The 23491-nt window shown below is 34.6% G+C and overlaps 1 protein-coding gene across 1 annotated transcript; it reads left to right on the forward strand.

Annotated features, from left to right (window-relative positions):
* LOC149090136 (transmembrane protein 62-like) lies at positions 1 to 22875 on the forward strand. Its single transcript, XM_089232397.1, has 14 exons — positions 1 to 325; positions 5623 to 5734; positions 7904 to 8041; positions 9224 to 9269; positions 10397 to 10544; positions 10643 to 10767; positions 12406 to 12528; positions 13754 to 13909; positions 15230 to 15389; positions 17149 to 17256; positions 18321 to 18402; positions 18788 to 18913; positions 20789 to 20907; positions 21767 to 22875. Exons 1-14 carry the CDS (start codon positions 11 to 13, stop codon positions 22178 to 22180), a joined length of 2172 nt encoding a protein of 723 aa, XP_089088523.1. The 5' UTR covers positions 1 to 10; the 3' UTR covers positions 22181 to 22875.
* The last annotated feature ends 616 nt before the right edge of the window (positions 22876 to 23491 follow it).

Here is a 23491-nt window from a genome sequence, read left to right on the forward strand (position 1 = left end):
GCAGGAAAATATGCATGAAAATGAGTTTAAAGGGAGTTTCGCGCCTTCGATTTGTTCATTCTCCCTCCGTCCCTCCTCTTCGTCATTGATTTCTGCCGTTCGTCGTCGTCGTCGTCCGCGGCCGCCGCATTCGCACCTCGTCATGATCGTGTCGAGGTTGACATTGTTGGCCTTCCTGTGTCTAGCCATCTTTTCGACGTTAGTGGCCAAATTCCAGAGCATCGTCAATGTCGAAGATTCATCGTCGCCTTCGTATCATGAGAGGACGACCAACGACGATCTTCGTCCCGACGACCGCTTCCGGCACATCGTATGGTTCCTGCAGGTAAACTCATCATCGCCGCCTTTCATCTCGCATAATTAACATGCAACACGCTCTAGTGATTTCATCGCCGTTCAATTTCACATTTGCCAGCGATGTTGTTGTTTTCATTGTTATTGATTTGCACATTACTAATTGATGATCTCATATTTCATATATACACACACACACACACACAAGGTGTAGAACTCGTATACAAAACATGATTACAACAGAACTATCCACCTTTATTTTTCTGTCTAATGTTACATGAGGTTAATTCCTAACATGCGGTATACAATTTTTTTGCGAAGTTGTTTTACTATGCCAAGGCAGCAATATCACCAGTAGCACACTATTTCGTACCGGTACAGGTTTGATATACTAGCAATATATAGCAGGGCCGAAACTAGATATTTTGTCACCCAGGGCAAACTGGCATTTTGGCGTCCTCTTGTAATGTAAAAGAAGCAGTTAAAGGTAGAATTCGGCACTCCCTTCTGGTTCAGTGCCCGGAGCACCAGACCCGCCTGCTCCCCCCTAGTTGCGGCCCTGCAATATATTATGATACTGGAGATGTTGCCAACAGGGTCAGAACTGGGGGAGGGGGGGTGAGCAGCCGGGTCTAGTGGTGCTGGACCACAATGGATGCAAACTTTGCCCTTTAACTACTTCTTCTACATGTAAGGGGGCGCCAAAATCCCTGCTTGCTCCAGGTGACAAAGTATGTAATTGCAGTCCTATCACCAATTTCATCCTCCCTAGCATACTTACATACATGTTGGTACTTTTCCGTTGTGACCATCCACGAATTTCGACACCGAATTGATACATTTTTGGCTTGATTCATCCAGCACGCCTTTGGTGTGATACTATACTTGTTGGCGTAGTATTTATTTATTATGATATGAAAGTATTTAACAGAATTTATTGGAATGCAATTGTAAACCAGCACCGCTGAAATGAAATCTGTATCAAAGACGATACACCTTTGGCTGACACTTTGTCTGTACATCAATAATAACAGAGTTTCGTTGAATCAAGTTATGTCGGTTGTGACGTTGAAGGGATAAGTTTCACTTACACTCTGAAAGGGGAAAAACCGTATGGCTGCAACTGAAGAGTAACAAAATTGTGGTTGTGTTAGAGAGCCAAACTAACGGCGAGGAAACTTGCCACAGGAAAGAAGTTGAGCCAAGCTGGTGGTGCAAATTTTCCAAGACAAAAATGATGGCAGTTGGTTTCTGAAATTGTTGCCAAAACAAACGGGTGCCAAGTGATGGTTATAACGGAAAGGTACTGTCTGGCCTGTAACCCTTCCCAATAGCGTCAAATTAGACACAGCGATAAAAAAAAATTGTCACAAAACAGTGGTATAACATATAGGGAATTAACCTTACATGATTATGATCATTTGTATGGTGTTTCATTATTTTCTGTAATAGCCATTAGACATGGCTCATGTAATCCTTTGCAGCAAAGCCGAGCTCTCTGGAAAACATTGATGGAAGAACCGGGTATGCTGTGGGTCTTCGAGTACCCGTGGTAATTTATAACATTTGTCTGAGCACCCATTTCAGCGTTTGACCAGGAGTTCAGTCAAGTTCAGAATCATGGAGAATGCCAGGGGTGCATATCCAGAGAAGAGCGATCGCCTATCCCAAGAGCCAAATAATATGGGGGTGAACTAGCCTGTGAACCTACACAATTAGTCACCTTCAGAGCCGTAACTAGAGCCTACATTTCATTGCACAGTCCTTGTAATTTTCGGCAAACAAAGAGTGAATTTGATGCCCTTCCTCGTCCAACACCTGGAGCACCAGACTTCCCCCCATTCAAGTTGCTGCCTTCTCCGCCCTTCCCAACACATAGCCCTTGATCTGCATCTGTATTGAGTGAGTGCTGATCAACAAAACAATGCCCTATAACGGCTTGACAAATTGAAAAAATATTTAGGTGCCTGCCCAATTTCTTAGGAGCAAAGCACAGTATTTTGCTCTAAAAAAACTGCCCTAAATAATTTTTTCTCATGTTAAAAGACATAGCATAATGAAATTTGGAAAAAAATTTATCACCCTTCAGACTTAGAAATTTACTCCATTTCAGCAAACTCATTTAGAAAATTTTAGGTGCCAATACTGATTTTCTAGTCATTGTGGTGACCTGGCACCTGTGATTTGTTCAGCCCTGCCCTATAAGTGCGTGGAAGATGTATTTACTATTCAAGTTATTGTGCACAGGGCTGTCTTAACAGCCACATATTGTCTTCTACCCGGAGTAAAAGTGATGTTCTGGGGTCCCTGTCTACTAATTTGCATGCTTACTCCTGAAAATAGGCTCATAAGGCTCTTATCCAATTTAGATCCTTGTGCCATGTTCGAGTATATATTTGTTAAGATGGCAGTGATTGTGCACATGTAAAAATCAAATATGTCACATTATTTTTTTATACTCTAACAAAGTACTAAGTGCACTGCTAACCTATTTGATTTTGTTTCTTATCAATTTGTCTTCGGCCAAAATGCTGCTATCAGAATTATAGACAAACGTGACAAAAAATTATGGACAGGCATGGGTGAAATTTGATCTGCTGTCACTGTGGTAGAAAAAGCTTCATTCATGATAATGTTTCGCCCTTGTTTGAAAAACTCTTCTAATGACTTCGGTCCTTTACTACGGAGTTTTCTTAGTGCAGTGATTCCCAAATCATGTGCCTCGGCACCCTGGGGATAATTGAGATTGGCCAGAGGATAAATGTTATTTGTCAGCTATGTATGGTGAAGATTCTTTGATAGACGTAAATGCATAAAATGAAAAGCCAAAGTACTATGTAACTCTAACCTTATAGAAAATTGAGTGTATTGAAACCATAACTAATTATTTAATACCATTTTTAGTACTTGTTGGTTATTCATGACGATCTGCCTATTGGCGATGCAAAAGCCATCCACCCCTATGCTGGAGTGTTTTGATGGTTTAAAAAAGTTTGCCACCTCAATTACAAGCACGAATAGGAATGCTGGACCACTATCGCAAAAACACTCTAAATCACGTGTGAATTTGAAAAAGTGTGTCGATGTTCGTCTGGGTAACCTTATGTTTTAGAAACATAATTTTAAAGGTTTGCTTCTACCTCATTAAGCAGTTGATCCATTCCGCTTAGATGTCATTTGATACGCTGAAGATTTTCCTGGAAATTTGAGATTTCCTGCAGAAGTTCGGACAAATTAAATCAACACTTTATGCATTGTCTTGTTATTTATACTAGTCTTTTTGTTGATGCCATTGGAAGATATAAAGCTCTATGATATATACAGTGACCTCTCACTTATGCATCGAGGTCAGGGAACGAGAAAAAACTATGCATAATTGAGAAAAGCATATAAGTGAAATTTAAGAAAAATACACTTTTTCGCAAGATGAGACACAAGCAGTCGCGTCGGAAGTGTTTCTAAACTGTGGGTGCTCGTCTTTAGTTTCATATCAGAAATTTTAATTTCTGAATCAATTCTGGGGGTGCTGGGATCCATGCCACAAATCACTATGGGTGCTTGAGCACCCCCGGCTTCGACGCCACTGGACACAAGTACATTAAAATTCCAGAAATAATAGGTAATGACCTGTCTCATCACAGTTAAAAATGTCTTTTGGCCGTTAGTCTTAACTGAATTAGGCAAATGACATTTCCATTGGTTCCACACTGACACAATGTTCCACTCCTTTCATCACTCATTATACAAACTGATAACCCATGCCAATTTTTCAATCCATCCACATGATGCAGAAAAGTTTTCAATTTCTAGGCCTAATGCCTGCGACAATACATTTATCTTCATTATTGCGTCATAATTTTTCGAAATTCCTTTTAGCATCGATTAACGATTGTTAGAATGATCGCCATCAATTTTTTGGATGTCAAAATTATTTTTTTAAGCTTTTTTATGGCATTCATTTTGAATGAAATCAAGAACATCTCCTGTTTTCAAAGCTAACGCAGGGTGGAATGAGTTTGAAAAACTCAAAATGCTGTCTCTAGCAAAAACGGAAACATGTCGCCTGTCTAAAATGAATGCTATTGGTAACAATCTTTTATTTCTACTTTAGTATCACCATTCCCTCATCACATCAATTCAACTAGCCCTTTCAGACTTGTGAAGCGGTATGGTTTATTAATGCAGATAAGCTCCACTGAACAGAGTGATGATGGATACTCCAGTCATGCTGAGGTGTACGGAGTGCAAAAGAACAAAGAAAGAGTGCGCAAAGTGAACACATGCTGATTGATAGCAAATAAGCTGTAAGCAGCCATGAAGCCCAAGAAAATAACTTACCCCAGGGGGTGGTTAATTCTAACGCAATTGACACGTTTAAAAAGAAATATGATAAACATGTTGGGGTAAATTGAGAAGCTATCTATACTTAGAATAAGACAACCATAAATATTTTTTATGGACATTGTATAATATTTTATCATGTATATATTGTCTTTACTTTTTATAATTGCATTTTTAATTGGGGGTTGCTGTATTTTAGAAATAAATAGCTACCATATTTGTTATAGGCACTTTTTTCTCAGCCACGTTGTGGGCATTTTGCCTGCTGTGGCATTGTGTATTTGTTTCTACTCTTTTCGACACAACTGTAACACGCAATAGTTTTTTCATTGATAATCTTTTCAGACTTACCTTTTGAAAAAAAGATTGAAATTTTCAGCGGTTCGCACCAAGAAATACATTGCGAAATGTGACACAAAAAAATTAATAGAGCATTATCTATTGCCTGAAATGCAAAAAATTGTCTTGTATCTGAGAGAAACATATTATAGAGGGCATATAAGAGAGATTATTGTACCGGCATAGGCACCAAAACCTAGGGGCTGAGGTCCTTTGAGCCCCCCTCCCAATAAATTTTGTAAGCAGGCTGAGCCCTCCAATTATTTTTGAAAAAACAATGTAATGCACTTTCTCTCGTGTAAGTGCTTGAGTCCTGTATATATGGGACGACCAGCAACTTTCAGGTCCCCCATCCATCTTTTCAGGATGTATTATTAGATGATTTCCCTATTATTATGTGTTTGACTGAACTGTTCATAGTTTTAATATGATGCAGTCGACACTTGTTTTTATGAACTTGAACAGGCTTGAACAATTTTATTTGAAACAATAGCTTGTAAAATTGAATGGTGATTGTAGTTAGCAGGAGGGAAAAATGTTTTGGTCAAGTGTTTGTTGGAATGTAAGTTTGAAATTAATGGAATTTTATGGTGTACTTTGCATTTAAATTTTTAAAATTGAACTTTTGCTCTGTTTTGAATTTTTCAGATATCTGACTTGCATCTCAGTATATTTGAGGATCTTTCACGAGGACCTGACTTCAAGAAGTTCTGTGCCGAGACTGTCCCGGCCATATCACCATCATTAGTTCTGGCCACAGGTAATTTGAACACCATGTTTGAGTACATTCACAAATATGGGTGTAAGTTTTAACCCCTTGACAGAGAGTCCAGTCACCAGGACACCAGAGTCCAGTTTGGACAACTCAAACATGCAGTATTTGTGATGCAGAAGAAAAATTAGGGTTTCTATTCCATGAAGCCCGAACCGAGTTTGATTTCTTTTTCAGATAGGTATTCAATACCATCCACTATTTTCATAATAGATGGCAATACTGATCTTACATTTTTCCATTTCAGTAGAGGATAAAATGGTGGTCGGCTATGAAGGCATGCATTGAGAATGAGTGTTTCACACACAGTTAGTCATTTCTTGCCATTTTTTGCGAATTTTATACCAAATATACATGTTGTAATGTGTGTGCATGTATAGTGAAGTTTGTTTCAGTGTAATGCTTGTTATGTATAGTGCTGCCATCTGCAATCAATTTTTTAAACTGTGTTTTTCTCAATTTATAGTGAGTTAAGTGTAATGAATGAATAATTGCAACGTTGTAAGTCTGTTGCACTCTGCTGCGAGACTTTTTAACCGATAGAGTTTCCCACATTCGAAAACAGAGAAAGGAGGACACCTGCACATGGATTCTTAATAGTGTCACTTTTTCTGCAGTTTCCGCAACAGATGGCGGCAGTATACTGACAATAAAACCCCCACACAAGAATTTTTCCTCAATCAACCGCTTAAAAAAAAAAAATTCTGGGAATTTCGACAGCTATTGGTCATTGCGTGTGGAAAGTAAAAAACATAAAAACACTCATATCAATGAAGATAGATATGTGCCATAGTAAGAAGAAAAAAAAATTTCGCAGAAAAAAAGATAATTCTGAAAACCGGAAAAGGAAGGGAAAAATGTGAATTTTGTGAAACATTGGAGGATGCTTGAAATGACATGTAAAACAAATGTCAATGTCAACATCTCCAAACTGGTAACCCTAGACATTTCTACTGAAGATAAATTTAGTAGTCATATATTAAAATAGAAATATATAGTCATTAAATAGTTGTATAGTTAGTTAGTTTTTTTTTACATAACCATTTTGTAACATTCATATTGACATATTGATACAAAGAACAAAATTAAGTAGGGGAAAAAATTCCTTATATTCGATGCATTTTTCTGAAATTTATTTATTTATGCGATATGTTGGCCTTTCAAAACTTAGATGGCCATGAGTACTCCTATAAAGCGTGGCTAAGCGAGAGATAAGTCTGTGAGTAGCGAATTGGTGGAGATTAAAGTCAAATTTAAGATCAAAAACGGAATTGTAAGAGGACCAGCAGTCATGAATAAAGCGGGCAGATTTATTTTGAATAGATTCAAGTTTGTCATTATTAATGGGGGGGGGGGGGGTTCCAGATCTCAGCTGCATAAGGAAATAAGGAAGAATGGGAGACATATAAGTTTGGTAGCAGAGAAGTTGGATGTCACGAGTAGAATGTTTGAGGTTGCGGCGTAGGAAGAAAAGTTTATTTAAACTTTTCTGGTAGACATCTATATGATTATTCCAATGTAGAGAGAGAAAGAGAGGTAGGTCAGTCAAGATTATGACGGCCACATATTTAAATTGAGAATCTTGGGATATGGTCACGTTATTGATTGAGTATGAGAATTCAAGGGGGAAGAGTTTTACGAGAAACTTTCATGAAAACTGTTTTAGATAGGTTGATAGACATATGCCAAAATGAGCACCAGTCTGAGATGGATGGTGCGCCTAAGTGCAGTGGTGGTAAGATGCTCATCTACCACTGTGAAGGTTGCTGTTGCAGTCCCAGATTCGAATCCGAGGGAGGGTATAGATAAGATATGTTCCCTAACTAGCTTGAGGCAACCACTGATAGACAGCGCCTTTATTTCCAACCCATCTCATTAGTGATAGTAAATTGCAATATCGATCTGGCCAGAGTTGTTGTTTGGTGTAGTAGTCTGAGAGAGAAGCAAGATTACGTTGGAGAATTTCTTAATCAGACTTGTGATTATTAATGCTGTAGATTACACAGTCATCAGAAAAAAAATCTAGTGGTGCAGTTGAGGGTTTCAGGGAAATTGTTTATATATATTAAAAATGACACTGTTAGGGAAGTTAATGCATAATTTTATGGAAATATATTACATTTAATTAATTTGACTTGAAAGATTTTCTTTTTCCAGGTGATCTAATTGATGCTAAAATGCCAGATCATCTGGGATCTCGACAGTATATCGAAGAATGGCGTATCTATCGGCAAGTGCTATATGAAACTGCCGTCACCAGGAATACTGTGTGGTTGGATATCAGAGGGAATCATGGCAAGTGGTTACCTTTTTTTTCTTTCCTGATCCAGCATTATACGTTTGAATTCTTCAACTGGTTGAATAGGGTTAATGATTCAAATATGGAGATGAGGGGGATTTTCCTGTAACACATCAAGACCCATGATTAAAAAAATAGTGATCTCTGCACAAGTGGCTCCAGCACCACCAACTTGGTGGAAGTGTTTATGACGATTATAGTGGGTTAAAATGTAAGGTTAAAAACCTTTCCTTCAGCACTTCAGAAACTGTTTGTGCAATTGACCAGATTCACTGTTCCCCAGAGAAGCTCTCTCAAGGAATCAATGATATTTGAATATAGTATGAAAAATGTATGTGATATTTGAATCGGTTATTCCAGAAATCTCTTAAGTGCAGAATTTCAAAATTTGATGTATTTGAGGAAAAAATTCCAACTCCATTAACTGGTTTCTGTACTGAACGAATATTTCAAGGACGTCAAATGGGAGTATACAAAACATTTTTTAGTGGGTTTCTGCACCGAACAGAATGTTAATCAATCAACTACAACAATCCAGTATAAACTAAATTTCAAATTTTATTGTCAGTTATGAGTTTCCTGAACTAAGCGATTCATTTACATTAAACTCCTTGCAAAGACTGAATTAAAGAAAAATGCATATCTTGGCTTGAAAAGGGGGGGGGGGAAATCCAGTATTCAGAACAGTATAATAGCAAAGAAAAAACAAAAATGAGTCAGTGAATGCAGTGGCAGGATTGAAAATTTTACAACCGGTTTTGTGGCAAAAAATAGAGCTGTCCTGTTTTTACATGAAATGGAACTTATGACCATTATATTCTCTTCTGGATTTCCTTTGGATATAGCTATCGATTGGTTATTGTTATCAGAAATCCCAAAGTTTGGATACGATCACATCACACAAACGGTGTGCACTGCAATTGCATTTGTTTGCCAATCTATCAGTATTCTTTTTTTTTGATTTGATATGATTTGTTAATAAGTAGATCTGGCCAGTGGAGAGTTTAATGTTCGATTTCTTTTTTTTAATGAAGCAACTAGAGAAAATTCAATTGAATATGAAGTTTTGATCTGATGCATTTGAGCTATTTATGATTATTTTACAAAAGTGTGTACTCATATTTTTTTTGTGAAATTCAAAACTATAAAACTTATATAATTCATCATTTTTTTTGCAGATAACTTCAATGTGATGTCAGTGGATGAAGAGAACAACCTTTACAGGTCAATATTTCTATGTTTGTGATTAATTAGGTGTTAGTAAGGTGTAGTCTATATCAGCATCATTGTTAGTGGGGGGGGGGGGAACTCTTCATGTAATGGGGGTGTTTTAACTGGTAAGGTTTATAAGCATGTGTACAAACTTCTAAGTTGGGGGGTTGGCTGTATGAAGACAAATCAAAATCATACAGAAATGCAATCTTTGTCTGGTGGTAGATGACATCGTTTCATCTTTCAAAATATACATGATTTCATGTGCTGATGATGATAAGCATACATATAACATGTGTTAGAGCTCATGGTTCTAAATTTTAGCATTTTCTGTAACAGATGAGTTACAGAAGATCAGAAGATGAGTCTTGTGATAGAATGAGAAAGGGATGAGAGCAGCATGTTTGGGGAACAAAATATGCTGCTCATTCATTTCTCATTCAGGAAGATTACATTGCAATGCAGGATCGGAAATGCTATTCCAATTTGTCTTCGTGTAACCCATCTCTTACCAGAAATTTTAGCTGAAACATGTATATTGTGTTACATTTCTGTAGTTTTCCTGAAGTTTTCAAAAAACCGATCTCATCTGGATGGAACATATATTTTGTCTCTTCAGAATAGTGGATTTTAGTAGGTGACATGAAATTTGGTTAATGCAAAATAATTATTGTTACTAAAAGAAATGTGAGAAAACAAATACATCTTGCGTGAACAGAGATAGTCCTAAAAGGAAATCGCTTTTATACTATTTTGCTTCGATTTAAATTTTTGCATACCTCTGTACAGTCACACCTCAGAAAATCAAATAATCCTGTATCAAATTCTATGAGCAGTTTTGGCACTCAGATTTTTTAGCGTTATTATGAGAAAACAACCTGTTTCTCTGAAAACCCTTTTAGTCTATTATTCTACCTTGTATTTATTTGAAGAAAAAGTGCTTCATGAATTCTAAAATTATTCACGGACAAGTATAGAGGCATTTTTGTAAGGGTTTTTTTAATCGTCTGTGTGTTATCATATCTGATATTGTAATAGGCTTTTTAAAAAATATATTTCAAATATATAATGTTTTCACAACCATATGCAGTGAGGTTGATCATATTTTTAACATTCTTGTAATTTTTTTAATTTTGCAGAAAGTACTCGGTGCAAGGTGAAAAGCATAGACGATCTTACAGCTACGAGCTTTTAAAAGATTCTGACAAGTACACTTTCATCGGCATTGATGCATGTATGGAACCTGGGCCAAAACGTCCTTTCAATTTTTTGGGTGTAGTGCAAAAAGTAAGATTTTTAAAAAAATTAACTTCAACATGAATGGTTAGATTTATTGGATTAGTTAGAAATAGTTCTGTCAGTTACTTTACTTCTTTTCTTTACAGGAGGAGTATGCATTACTGCAAAGACTTTCAAATGAATCCTCAAATTCCAACATGACTATATGGTTTGGTCACTATCCTACATCCACAATTATATCACCAAGTCCAGGCATCAGAGAGCTTATTGGGTAAATCCTTAAAAATACTTCAATCCTTTTTTTTTTTTTGTAGTACAAGGACTTGTAAGGACTTGCTAAATAAGATAAGGTGATAAAAACTGTCCTGTTTTAGCCAAACTTATTTAGGAACACCACTAACAACCAGATTGTTAACATACTTAATAGAGGGCCATGAATTTTGTTTGGTCTTTTTTTTTTTTTTCCTATGATTTTCTTTTGCCTGAGAGAATTTTATTCATTAAATGATGGCCATGAAACTTAATCAGCTATGTTCCTCACTTCTTTGAGGAGGAAATGGTAAAGTTGTATTCTGTTCTGTTAATTTTGATTGATTTCATCACATGCCTCCTGATCACTGGTGTTGGGAAAACATCTAGTTCAGTTGTTCTGAAACTTCGGCCTCTCACGGCTCCCTTGCTCTATCCATGATTCATCTGAGGCTACCCAGAATCATGCGTTCCTGAAAGAACCAGTTCAAAGCATAAATAGGCACACACACACACATATGAATGTTTTCAGCTTGTCGCAATGCCCCTAGGAGCCATGACAGACACTTTGGGAAACACTGGTGTAGTTGATATGTAAACTTCCAATAGCCCTTTCACCTTCGAGAATCTTATCTATTGAATGATGCCTGTGAGAACCTAATTAGGTAAACAAATTCTTTCGTTTGCACCCGTGTTTCTATTTTCATAAGCTTATCCACTTTTTGACTTTTTGTGAATCTTGTGTGTGTCTTGTTCTTGTAAAAAAAGATTTTGGCTCTCAAAAAGTTGATGATTGGTTATTTACTGCCCTATAATACTTCTTGAATTTAATTTTTTTTTTGTGTGCATAGTTTCTTTTCTTTTTTTTTAAATGGTGAAATATCTTTTTGAAAGTTTATTGATATCTTTCGTATTGCAGAGAAAAAGCTGGAAAAATTATTCATATTCATGTTCAATCATGTTTTTGTTTATGAGAACAAATCTTTTTTAAGGACATCTTTCTCCAGAAAAAGTTTAGTTTTTTACCATCTACTAATTTTGTTAATGTTTAGAGAGATGTTTCTTTTTAGACTTCATTCATACAAATTTTAATTGAATTTATACCCATGGCCATAAACTGATGAAATGAATTATCCACATCTACCAAGTATTAATTTCTTATTTGATATGCATACATACAACATATTTGATTTCACCTAAGTAACATTGGCTCACACCAAAATGTGGTTTATGTAAAATAACATCTTTTTTTTTGTCAGTGAGGTTTGACGATACATCCATTTTGTAGTAAATTGGTTTTATGTGTTCATCTAAAAAGAACTAAAAAAGAATAACTTCCCCCCCCCCCTCTTTCAAATTCAGTTGCTTTGATGAGTATTTTATATTGTTTTCCATGTTTTCGAAAGTCAGTTCTTATAAATAAACTTGTGCTATTCTAATGTGAAAAATTTATGAAAATATTTGTTATTTGGTTTCTTGTTTCTTATGTACAGTCAAATCCTGTTATAATGAACTGTGAGAGGCATAAAAATTACATTCCTTATATGCCAGATTTACTATAGCCGGGTTCGATTGTATTTCTCACCTTTTATATATTTCTTGTAAAAATATATCGTGCAGTTATTAACCTAGAAATTAACCTAAAAAAAATGGGTTTCAGTACCAGTGGTCCATATTTGTGTGGTCATCTGCATACTTTGGGAGGACTTGTGCCCCAGATGCACACTCTTCAGGCAACTGGTTCATTAGAATTGGAACTGGCAGATTGGAAAGCAAATAGAAAGTATGAATTTTTTCTCCCATAATCTGTTATATATTGATGGTGAACGTAACTTGATGGTAATTCTTATTAGTTTAAAGCTACTTCCATAGGGAATGTATGATGTCTTTTTTTCTTTTTGTGTTTTGGAAAAAAGAAGTTTTTATGTGAATGTTATTTGCTTACTGCTTTATTGCGAACAGTCAGTTAATTCTCAGGTTCTTGAAACTTTTAGCTTCATGTGAATTTCTTCTTTGAGCATTTTGTTTTTCTGAAAAGATTACATAGAGTATAAATTCCTGACTCCTATAGTATTCCATAGCTATAATTCACAATTGGGTAGTTGGCAATTAGTTTCTTTTGACTCAAAAATTTTTGATTTAAAATTATTAAAAATACTTTTTAAATACATACATGATGAACTCACAAAGTTCATCTAAAGTTTTTACAAAAAGAGCAAAATATTTGCTCAGTATGTTTTATATGTCCTCATCCTTTGAAACAGTTCCTACCTAACACTGTATTTAAAGCAATGTGTATAAAACATTTAAAAATTGGTGAAAAGATTTCCCTTTTAATCCTTATTGTACTTCATAAAAGGGTGACTGACAGGTCTCCAGTTCTTGGCACAGGATGAATCCCATTATTTTTTCACTATAAATTTACTATTACAGCCCCCCCCCCCCCCCCCCAATGTGAAAGATTTTAATCTGAGATCCTTGCCCTTCCAAAAGTGGTGGAAATCACTTTTGGCATGTTTTTCCTTTCTTACTAAAAAAATTATATTTCTCAAACTCTCTATCTTGAAATTTTTTGGTCCCGTCAGTTTTGAGATAGAGAGGTTTGACTGTATCTAATGTTTCACCTAAAGTTTAGATGTTTGTTGATAATTTATTAGTCAATAATAATAAGGCAAAGTGCACACTGGACCACTACAAGGGATACAACATGCAACTTAACATGGAGTGGTTGAAAAACCTTAAATTCAGGTTTTTCACCAATCTGTGTCGAATTGCAGGCTGTATTGCTTTTAGTATCATTCAGTGCAAAATCTGCCAAATGCAATTTCTTGATTGATTTAAGATGTGCCATTGATGGCAATTGTAAAGTAAATTTAATATAATGTATTATTAATCTTCATTGCACCATATTATCAGCTCTTATTTTAATGTTCTATTATGAAATTTTCCACGATTATTTTTTTTCCACATCTGCCTTTGAGATTTAAAAAGAAAATATATTTTTTAAGGTACAGGATTGCTGCTATTGATTATGGTATTTTCACTTTCGCTGATGTATACCTTGGAAAATGGCCAGTCATATTGGTAACTAACCCTAAAAGTGCATTGTATACAATGCCTCTTGCAGAGCCTGTGCATAGAATGGTTTATTCAACTCATGTTAGGTAAGTGCATGAATGCAATACCTATAAGTTTTTTTCAAGAAATAACTGTGTTTGAAATAGTTGTCACACAAAGAAGATGTTTTAAAAATCAAATAAAACTTAAAAGCTTTCAGTTGATTTCATTTATGTACTTATGTTTTTTGTTATATTATTACACACCAAAATTAATTTTTGATAATATTTTCTGTTGTCTGATTAAAATGGAAATGTGTCTATGTAAGTTCAATATGTATTTGTAAATATAATCCTAATGTTTTTATATAGTTATCCTATGTAGAATTTTTTATTCTAAGGCCACTCACAGTGTGGTGACCAAGAGGTATGGGATTGTATAATAGAGACTGTTGATAAAAACAATTGTATTGTTTTGTTGTATAGCGCACATACTCGAGAAGTAAGGCAAAAGCGACAAAGGGCACTCAACGAGGTGCGCGACTTGAGCGAACCTGTTTGTTTTCACCCTGATCTGCTGAGTAGTCTGTTTTTCTTATTTTTCCTTTTCTTTTCTACGGGCGGATCATAATCACCACCACCACACCCTTACATTTCAGAACCCCTCCAGTCATTTTCTCTATCTTTCCTCTGTTTGACTGTGTGGACATCTAAATCTCTACCCTTATGCATTTTTTTCCTTCCTAGTCGCAATTCTTTTGTCGCGTACCTCTTTGTTCCACTATGTGCTCGACCTAAGTAAGGAAAAAGATGTCTTCCTAATATTAATAGTTACTGTTCAATGAAGCATGGAATGTATAGCAACAGCAAAAAATGTCCTCTGCTCCAACTTGAACATTCATAGAATATCTTGTTTGAAGATTACACTTTAGTTACTAATATTTTGTCATTATTTGGGATTGATTTATTGATGACCACACATGAACCAGAGTATCATTATATAGGAATTTAGCTGTATATTCTTATTGGTCAAAGGAAGGAACAATACACAGTGAAATGCTTATATAATGAAACTCGAGGGATCAGAGAAACATCGTTGTGAAGGGTTATTGTTATAGATAAAATCAGCGGAAACATTCTCTTTGAACGAGGGTTTAGATTCTCCACCTTTACCCTCCCACCTATGCTAGTAATACAATTTTTTTTAGGGGGGTCGTGCCCTCCTCCTGTATACACCTATGACAGATGGGATATGTTAACACTATGAAAAGTGCATCAGTACCAGGGAGTAATATTGTTATATATGTGATTCTCATTAAAAGGGGTATTGTTACGGTGTACAGAATTTTCTCCTATATATAAGACTAATTTTTTCTTTCTTGAAAAATTATAGAATGATTTTGCAAAAGTTGTGAAATTTTATTTCAGAACACTAGTCTTCTCGCCAGTATCAATCGCTGAAGTGAAGGTTAAAATAGATAATGGCCCATGGGAAAAGATGAAGAATGTCAAAGGACCACTTTACGTCCACCAGTGGGAACCTCTTCAGTATTTGGAAGGAATTCATAAAATGAAAGTTTATGCTCGGGTGAGAAGATACATGTATCTATCACATCATACATATTTCAAATACAAATACACAACAGGCAAATTGCCCAACGAGGTGGCTGAAAAAATTATGCCCAAAAGAAATATGGATGTCAACCGAAATACCCAATATAAAAGCATATATCACCAAAAATAAATGATAAAATAAATAAAATAATTAATGTATAATACATTGCCCATAAAAATGGTTATGGTTGTCTTATTTAAGTATAAATAGCTTTTCAATTTATGTATCCCACTATGTTTATCATACTTCTTTTTAAACGTGTCAATTGTGTTAAAATTTACTACCTATTCCATTTATTAACACAACCCTATTAGAGAAAAATTCCCTGCGAAACCACAACCTAAAATTGTTGCCTCTTACTAAACGATACTGGTGTCCCCTTGTTGAAGCTGTTGATTGACTGTGTATTAATAACTCGTGGTTCATCCCATTAAAAATTTGAAACCCTTTGATCATTATCTCCTTACACCTGCGTTCCTCTAATGTAAACATATTCAAAAAATCAAGTCTGTCTTCATAGCTCAAGCCTTATGTGCCAGCGAGAGCACGCCTAGCTCTTCTCTGCACCCCCTCAACCAAGCCTATGCTCCTCTGTAGGTATGGTCTCTGAAACCTTATGGCATACAATGTGCAGGACGAACTAAGCCTCAGGAAAATTACTTTAAGAGAATACAAATGGACCTTTTAAGAATGAAATTGAACATTCTATTTGCCTTTTTGACCACTGCTTGACAATGTTCAAAAAACCTAAGCCATTTGCCAATGAGAATTCCCGAATCGGTGATCCTAGTTGCATCCAAGATAGTAATACCATTCTACTTGTAAGTTCAATATGGCAATAAAAATTCAAATAAAGTGCCATAAACAGGGGTCGATTTGTGACAGAATTTGAATATTTTTTGCTGTTAAGCATTCATTTGCATTTCCGTCCTCTTAATAGCCGGTGCTTTTGATTACACCCCATTCTTCCTCTACAAAACTATATATAGGGTGCATAGTAAATGGGGGGAGAGCAAAAATTTCAAATTGGGTTTTGGGGCACACAGGGACTGTATAAAAAGTCTTTTTTTATTTTAATAACAATACTCTTGAAACCTGAATAACGTATCTGAGTACTAAACTTTTTCTTACTGAAAATATACCTCTAGGATCAATGGTTTGCCAATAAAATGTCATACTCCCTGTTTGCTACGCACCCTTCTTATATATAACTAGTTGCTTCAACTGTGTATACACCCTGTATATATAACTAGTTGCTTTCTTCATAACTAATTGTTTCTCTTTAGGGGGCCTTTTTTGAAATGGAGTTCCTACCTAATCTTTGTCTTTTGGACAGGGTCGGTTTCTTTGCGGATAAGAAAGTCTGATGAACCAATACTTTTTGCTACACAATTCAAAGTTTCTGGTGAATACAAAAGCACAAACTAACTATAACCTCACAACACACCCTCAATAGTGAAACTGTCTAAGCACGGAGAGTTTGCCAGCCAACCAGTAGGTGACTGCATACATGGCAGTAGCCTATCATTTTGCCCATTTTCTGTTTGGCTTCAGGATCACAGCATGAGATTAGAAATAATAAAAAATTATATCTCGTCATAAACTTGTTCGTTTAGTCACAAAGTGACCCCTGTGTATGGTATGTAGACTCGTATATTGACCTGGAAATAAAAGATTATTTGTTTCCAGAATTAATTCAGGTATCAGTAAGAGCTTCTATCAATATTTGCAGGATTCGAATGGAAGTGAAAATGTACTAGATCATCATTTTTCTCTGGATGGGACAAGACCAAAATTTCCTTTGGGAGCTCGATTGGCACTTATGGGTCACATATCATTGGTGATTATGAGATATTTTTTCCTTATTTTTTAATGTGCTTCGTTTTCATAATAAACTTGGTTGTTTACTTGCAGTAGGGATGTGTATATTTGAAGCATTTATGACTTTTTCAAGTTTATTATGGATGTTTTTATATTGTGTTATCTACAAAGTAAATACATGGTTGACTTCCTTCCTATGATATGTTGCATGTTCAGATGAATTGCAATAATAGAAATTCTTTCTTAATGGTGAATTATTTATATAAAATATCAGAATAACTAATATTGGTGGTAAATAATTTCCTTCATCTTAAAAATTTCATTTTTTTTTGTTATGTGATAAAATCACTTTCAATCGCTTTTACAGCAAAACCCCCTTCATGGTCGCTCCTTATGGCCAAATAATTATTTCCAGGGGGAAAAACTTATTTATTTAATTATATATAAATAAGGTTTTATTTAAACAAGTTATTTTTCTTGTTTTATTTAAACAATGCATTTCGAACCCCTGCTTCACAGGCACTCTCAAATATGATCACTGACACTATTTTCATCATTCTATTTTGTTAGGACCCCTTAACATACAGCATTTTCCCCCACAAACTTTTTTTATCTTATAATTTTTCTGGGTACAGCTTAATTAAAATGCCTTAATTTTATTTATGTTCCATTGTAAATTAAATTGGGTATTTGTACAATCTGTCCAACTTTGTTAATTAAAACTGGGTTAATTTTTAAATGAAATATTTCAATGGCTTCAATAGAAATTAATCTTTTTCTGTGATCACCCATTTTTTGTCGTATTTTTTTCTTGACTTTGTTCACAAAAGAGGAGTTTTATTGTATCGGAAATATATGCTAAATGAATTCTCTCAAATTTCTATACATTGTCTTAGAAATCGTGTTTGTTTGGTATGCGATAAAATCATTTTCCAATGTGCTAAAATCGTATGGATTTGTTAGATTTTTGAAAAAAACTTATTTATTGACAATCAGCTGCAAAGAAATATTGTAATTCAGGTGAAATTTTTTTTTTTTTTCGGTTGATATAATAATTCCTGTTTAAAAAAATTTATATTTCAGGGTCAAATTTTGTTTGCTATCATGCTCCTAGTGATCGTACTGCCATTGTGTATATTCAGAGTACTTTTCTACTTAAAGAAAGGTTAGTTTAATTTGTATTATTGACTTTCATATCAATCGTGTTTGTATCAGATTAAAAATATGAAATATTGTCTCTGCATATAAATTATGAAAAATCAAGTATTTGTTTTTACATAAGTAATGTTTTTTTTTTATGCCCAGAGTTAGCCCCTACCTAATTTCATTTTCTGTTTCTTTTAATGTTGGAAACATATTCTGTATTAGAAACGTTAGAAATGACAATGTTGTTCAAAAGTGCTTTCTTAACAGAAGTGACACAACTCTTGAATTAATCAACTTTTATTTCATTCACATTGAAAACTATGTTAAGCCTTTCAACTTGCTAGTTTTCTAATTTAAATGTATACATTTTTTTTTCCCCTGATCCATGATTTTTTTTCCTATAGGACAGACTATCATTGCTAAATCCGAATCTAATTTTTGTACAAGACTTGTATTCAAATTGTTCTTGATGTCAAGCATTAGTGGTATTTTTTGGCCTATAGTACTTGGTGCATTTTATGTTGCTCTTGGTGAGAAATCTTTCTTTTTACATTTGATGTGCTTTTTATTGATATTTTTCACACTAAAAAATGTATCTCATGAATACTAGCTTATGCTGTAGAATCTCCCACATCTGCAAAACCTATCAATCAACCTATTTCTATTTAAAAAAAAAAAAAAAAATCTGTGAGCAAATATCTTTTTAGAGCAGGAAAAGGACTAAAATAAGAAGGGCTCTTCAAAGCTGATGTCCTGTGTAGTAAACCTTGGTGATAATTGCACCCCAATCTGTATCGGTAAGGAACAAAAACATTGTTATTAAAATAGACTTGGGTTTCATGATCAGCATTTAGTAAGGTATGCGCAATATTTGGACATGTTCCAGGAAGTTCTATTCCTGTGTGTAACTGCAATTCGAAAGATATTTGCTACAGATGGGTGTGAAATGTCAGGAAGATAATTTTCTGGACCATCATCTAACATCCTAGGTGCTGTGGTAAGGTGTCCGTCTATCACCAATGAAGCTTTCCCATCAGGTCCGCAGGTTTGATCCTTGGGAAAGAACATAGGTAGCAAGTTCTGTGCTGATAACCTGAGGTGACTACCGATAGATGGCGCCTTCATTTCCAACCTAACTCTATCAGCAGTAAATTTCTGTATGGTGATATGACTTTAGTTGATATGTGCTGAAATAGCAATAGTTGTAACCTAACATCCTGTAAGTTGCATGTATTTCAACTTGACTATTATGCTACTGTCTCGCAGTATTGTACCGTGGGAAGCATTGTGTGCTATCAATGAATAATATATTTTTTTTTAATTTTAAAAATGATGAAACTGCTTTCAAGTTCATGGAATTATTCTACATTTATTCAATGGTGTTTTAGGTAATGACTCTGTCAGCCAGCATGTATCTTTGAATATGCAGATATAAAAAGTTATTATCACAAAAAATGAGTAACTTTGCCTGGTTTTAATTTATACAAAAATTGGTCGTGAAAAAACTTTCAACACTTTACAACAGATGGCTCCCCAATTCGCATCCAAAGACCACTCGGACGCAGCAAATACAAAGGCGAACTCTTCGGACGACCAGACGTAAACATCACTCTTCGTGTGAGTTCTGACCACGAGGTCCTGATGACGGCTCTCCATTGAAGAGCCGAAACGCGTCGACCATTCGACCAGTTGAATTTATTTGTCTTAAAAACGTGGCAAGTTTTGTATAAAATAAAAAGTTATGTTGGTTATATGGGAGGCTCTACTTTTGTATATTTTTTTTGAAGAGAAAGTCTCGTATAAAATTACTTGACGCTGGTTCAAAACATATTCTCTTACAACTTCTTATATTTCATTCCTTTGAATTTTATAAATTTTGTTTGAACCAAAGTTTTTGATGTTTGATTTATTGTGATTTTCAATTTCATACAAATTACAATTACAAATATTTAAGATATTGATATCTATTCAATCCCTTATCTCTTTTAGGATTATCTTATGTCATTGAAGAAAGTTCTTAAACCTAATAAAACAATACTGCTATGCAAAGAGATATTTCTTCTCAATTTTATTTAATTTCTCTTTTCTTTAACCTTTAAACCTAGTGAAAAACTGAGGATCTTTTTTCCCAGTAATATAGGAAGAAATGACATTAGCCCAATGCTGTGTTGCTTTGAGTTTTTTCCCCCTTTGCCAACCTTCTTAAATTATTGAGACACATAATTGTGTGACATAGAGGAGTTAATTAGACAAATTAAGATTGGATGGCTCTTTCTATGTCTTCTCACTGACACTAATTCTGGATGTTATTGTAGTTTGCTGACACTGGATTGAAAGTAGCTTTAAATATGTATGAAAATTAATTTTTAATGTTTGAATAATAATTTTTTTAAACCTTTTTTTAGGTCCTTGGTTTATTGGATACATGATAGATGACCATGTGGGAGTGTGCTTTGTGTGGGGTATTTTCATTGGTGGCCATTTCTTACCTGGCGGATTGACTTACTTTGCAGGAATGGCTTTTGTAAGTTTTCAACAGTTAAAATTGATATCACATACTGTAATAAAATTTTTTCCATCCCTATAAGAATTAGCAGGGACGTAGCCAGAAATTTAATTTGCGGGGGGGGGGGGGACCAAAGTGATAGAACAATAGATTTGACCATCTTTTTCCCTTTTTTCGGTCATTTTCTCACATTTCAAGGAGGACCAGACCCCCCTCCCTTGAGAATTAGCATAGGCTATTATTGATATGAATTTATTTAAAGTCAAAATAAGTGATTGGATATCTCTGCGTTCTCTCCATTATTTTTTTGCAGCCAGATGATAGAAAAAGACATCAGGTTTAAACCTTGTAGTTGAAGCATGGCGTTGTAAAATCCTAGATGGTTAACTAAAATTACTGGGGGGGGGGGGGGAAATGCTAATCAAAATATTCACAGAAAGGCTATAAGTTTGTAACGATTTGAGTATATATTTGAGTAAGGTATTCTTGAATAGGATTTCAATGAAACATTATTTTAAATTAATACCACTGTATAATTTCTCTAAATCCTTTTCATATTTCAAGCATTTTTGTCTTTGGAACAATTCTGCAGGACAATCTTGTATTTCATTCAATTGATTGATTGAATGATGATGTGCTTATTATGATACTATATGGTTTTTCAGCCCATATCCCATACTCATGATGTTCCATACTTTTGTTAATTTTTTCATTTGTACTTTAAAGATTTGTAGCAAAACTTGTGTAATTTTTAAAAAAATTAATTAATGGAGTTCAACTGTGTATATCTAAGTGTGCATTTTATTGCATTAAATATTAATGATTTGTTTCTTATGAGAGACAAATATTTCACTTTAACTTTTTTTTTTCATTCCAGTTTATAACATTCTACATCCCAATGATCCTCTTTATCTCTCACTCTTTGTACCAGCACTGTTGTCGCGTTATGGAAGGTAATGGAGCATCCTGCGGCTTCCTCTGTTTCTTATGCCGCCATTTTATCATGCTTGTATTCATTGCCTGGGAAATGCTATGTGCTATGATAATCTTTTTTTCATATGGTACCCTGGCATTCTTCTTGAGTTTCACTCATTTCTGGTCAATCCTGATGGCTCTGTATCTCTGGAGGATATCTGTAACCTTCCCTGAAGAAAAGATTATACATCTTGGTATCTGGCAGAAGAGACGACCGATAGGGACGCCGCTGCTACCAGGTCGAAGAGGTGTCAACCGCCAACTATCAGAGCCAAGTCACGACAATCCTCAGGATGTTCACAATCCAGTCTTATGATCTTTCCACTTGAATTGAATCCTGGTTATAATGCACTTTTTCAAAACCTATTTTTTTTTTTTTTTTTTTTTGCTTTCCTTTATCTACAGTATTGATTTTAGTGTTAAACTTATGCATAATGAATATTAATTTGCTGATATTCATTCAAGCCATTAAAATACGTTATAAACCGAGAAAATTATATTTTTATTGCTAAAGTTTCGTATTTTTTCTTCCTAATGATTGTCTACAGTTAGTTGCGTGATGTGTAACCTCTGTGATTTTTGAAAATTCTGATGTGATAGCATTCAGTTATTCAGAGTTCACCAGATGTAAATTTCTATATTCTTGTGTAAGTTCCCCCCCCCCCCTCCTGCTTTTTCTAAGTGATTTTAGAAATACTGTTTATGATAGTTATTTTTTTTCTTTTAGACAAAAATTCCATTGTACTTCTAATTACATGGAAGAAGCTGTGATGCATTTTGTTATTGCCGGTATATGTTCTGTTTATTTGCTCATGTGTACATCCATTTTTAGCTGTTTTTTTATTCATACTTTCGTGATATTCCCACAATACTGTTTTCTCCAATAATTACAACCTCTTTCTATGATGTTTGGGATGAAGAAGAACAGGAGAATTGTTGAATATTTATTTGACATTAAAAAAAATTTCTTGTGTGCCATATCAGAGTAGCACATTTGAAGTTTTATTTTTATTTTCAGAATTGTTTATTTGGTTATACTAAATATACCAAATTTGACCAAAGATGAGATATTTAACATATCTAAACTGTGCAACATTTTCTGGAACTTTTAGACAAAAAAAAAAACTTTTCTTCTTATGATGTAGTGATGGAATTAAGATGCACAAAACATCATTAAAACTTTCTTCTAAAAATTAATATTCATCAAAATAATTTTTTAGATATTTTTCCCAGTGTTAGACTGAGTTTTCACTTTTGAAGTTCTAAATATATCAAATATATCAGCTGAAGAGCTGATAGGAGAAAAGTTGGTTTCTATCTTGCTGTAATTACATTCTAATAAAACCTGTCTATGTACTTAGTTTAGAAAATGAAGATGGGGAAAAAAGAAAAATCAATAGAAAATTACAATCATTTCTAGATAGTGTCGAATAGAAAGTTGAGGGTGAATACAAGATTGTTTCCTGCTTTAGATAAATGAAATGTATATAGTGAAGAATTGCTATCCAAATGTCCCGGTGAAGTAACCCTAACTTGCTAAATGTCTTGAATCGAAACTTCTAGATGCATTTGCCTTCCATCTCTGCATCAATTGCTCAAAATATGTGACAATTTGTTCAATTGCAAG

Source organism: Pholcus phalangioides, unplaced genomic scaffold (genome assembly GCF_987345545.1).
Source record: "Pholcus phalangioides strain wild (caught in Gottingen) unplaced genomic scaffold, Ppha-v1.0 ptg000001l_1, whole genome shotgun sequence".
NCBI classification, from domain to species: Eukaryota; Metazoa; Arthropoda; class Arachnida; order Araneae; family Pholcidae; genus Pholcus; species Pholcus phalangioides.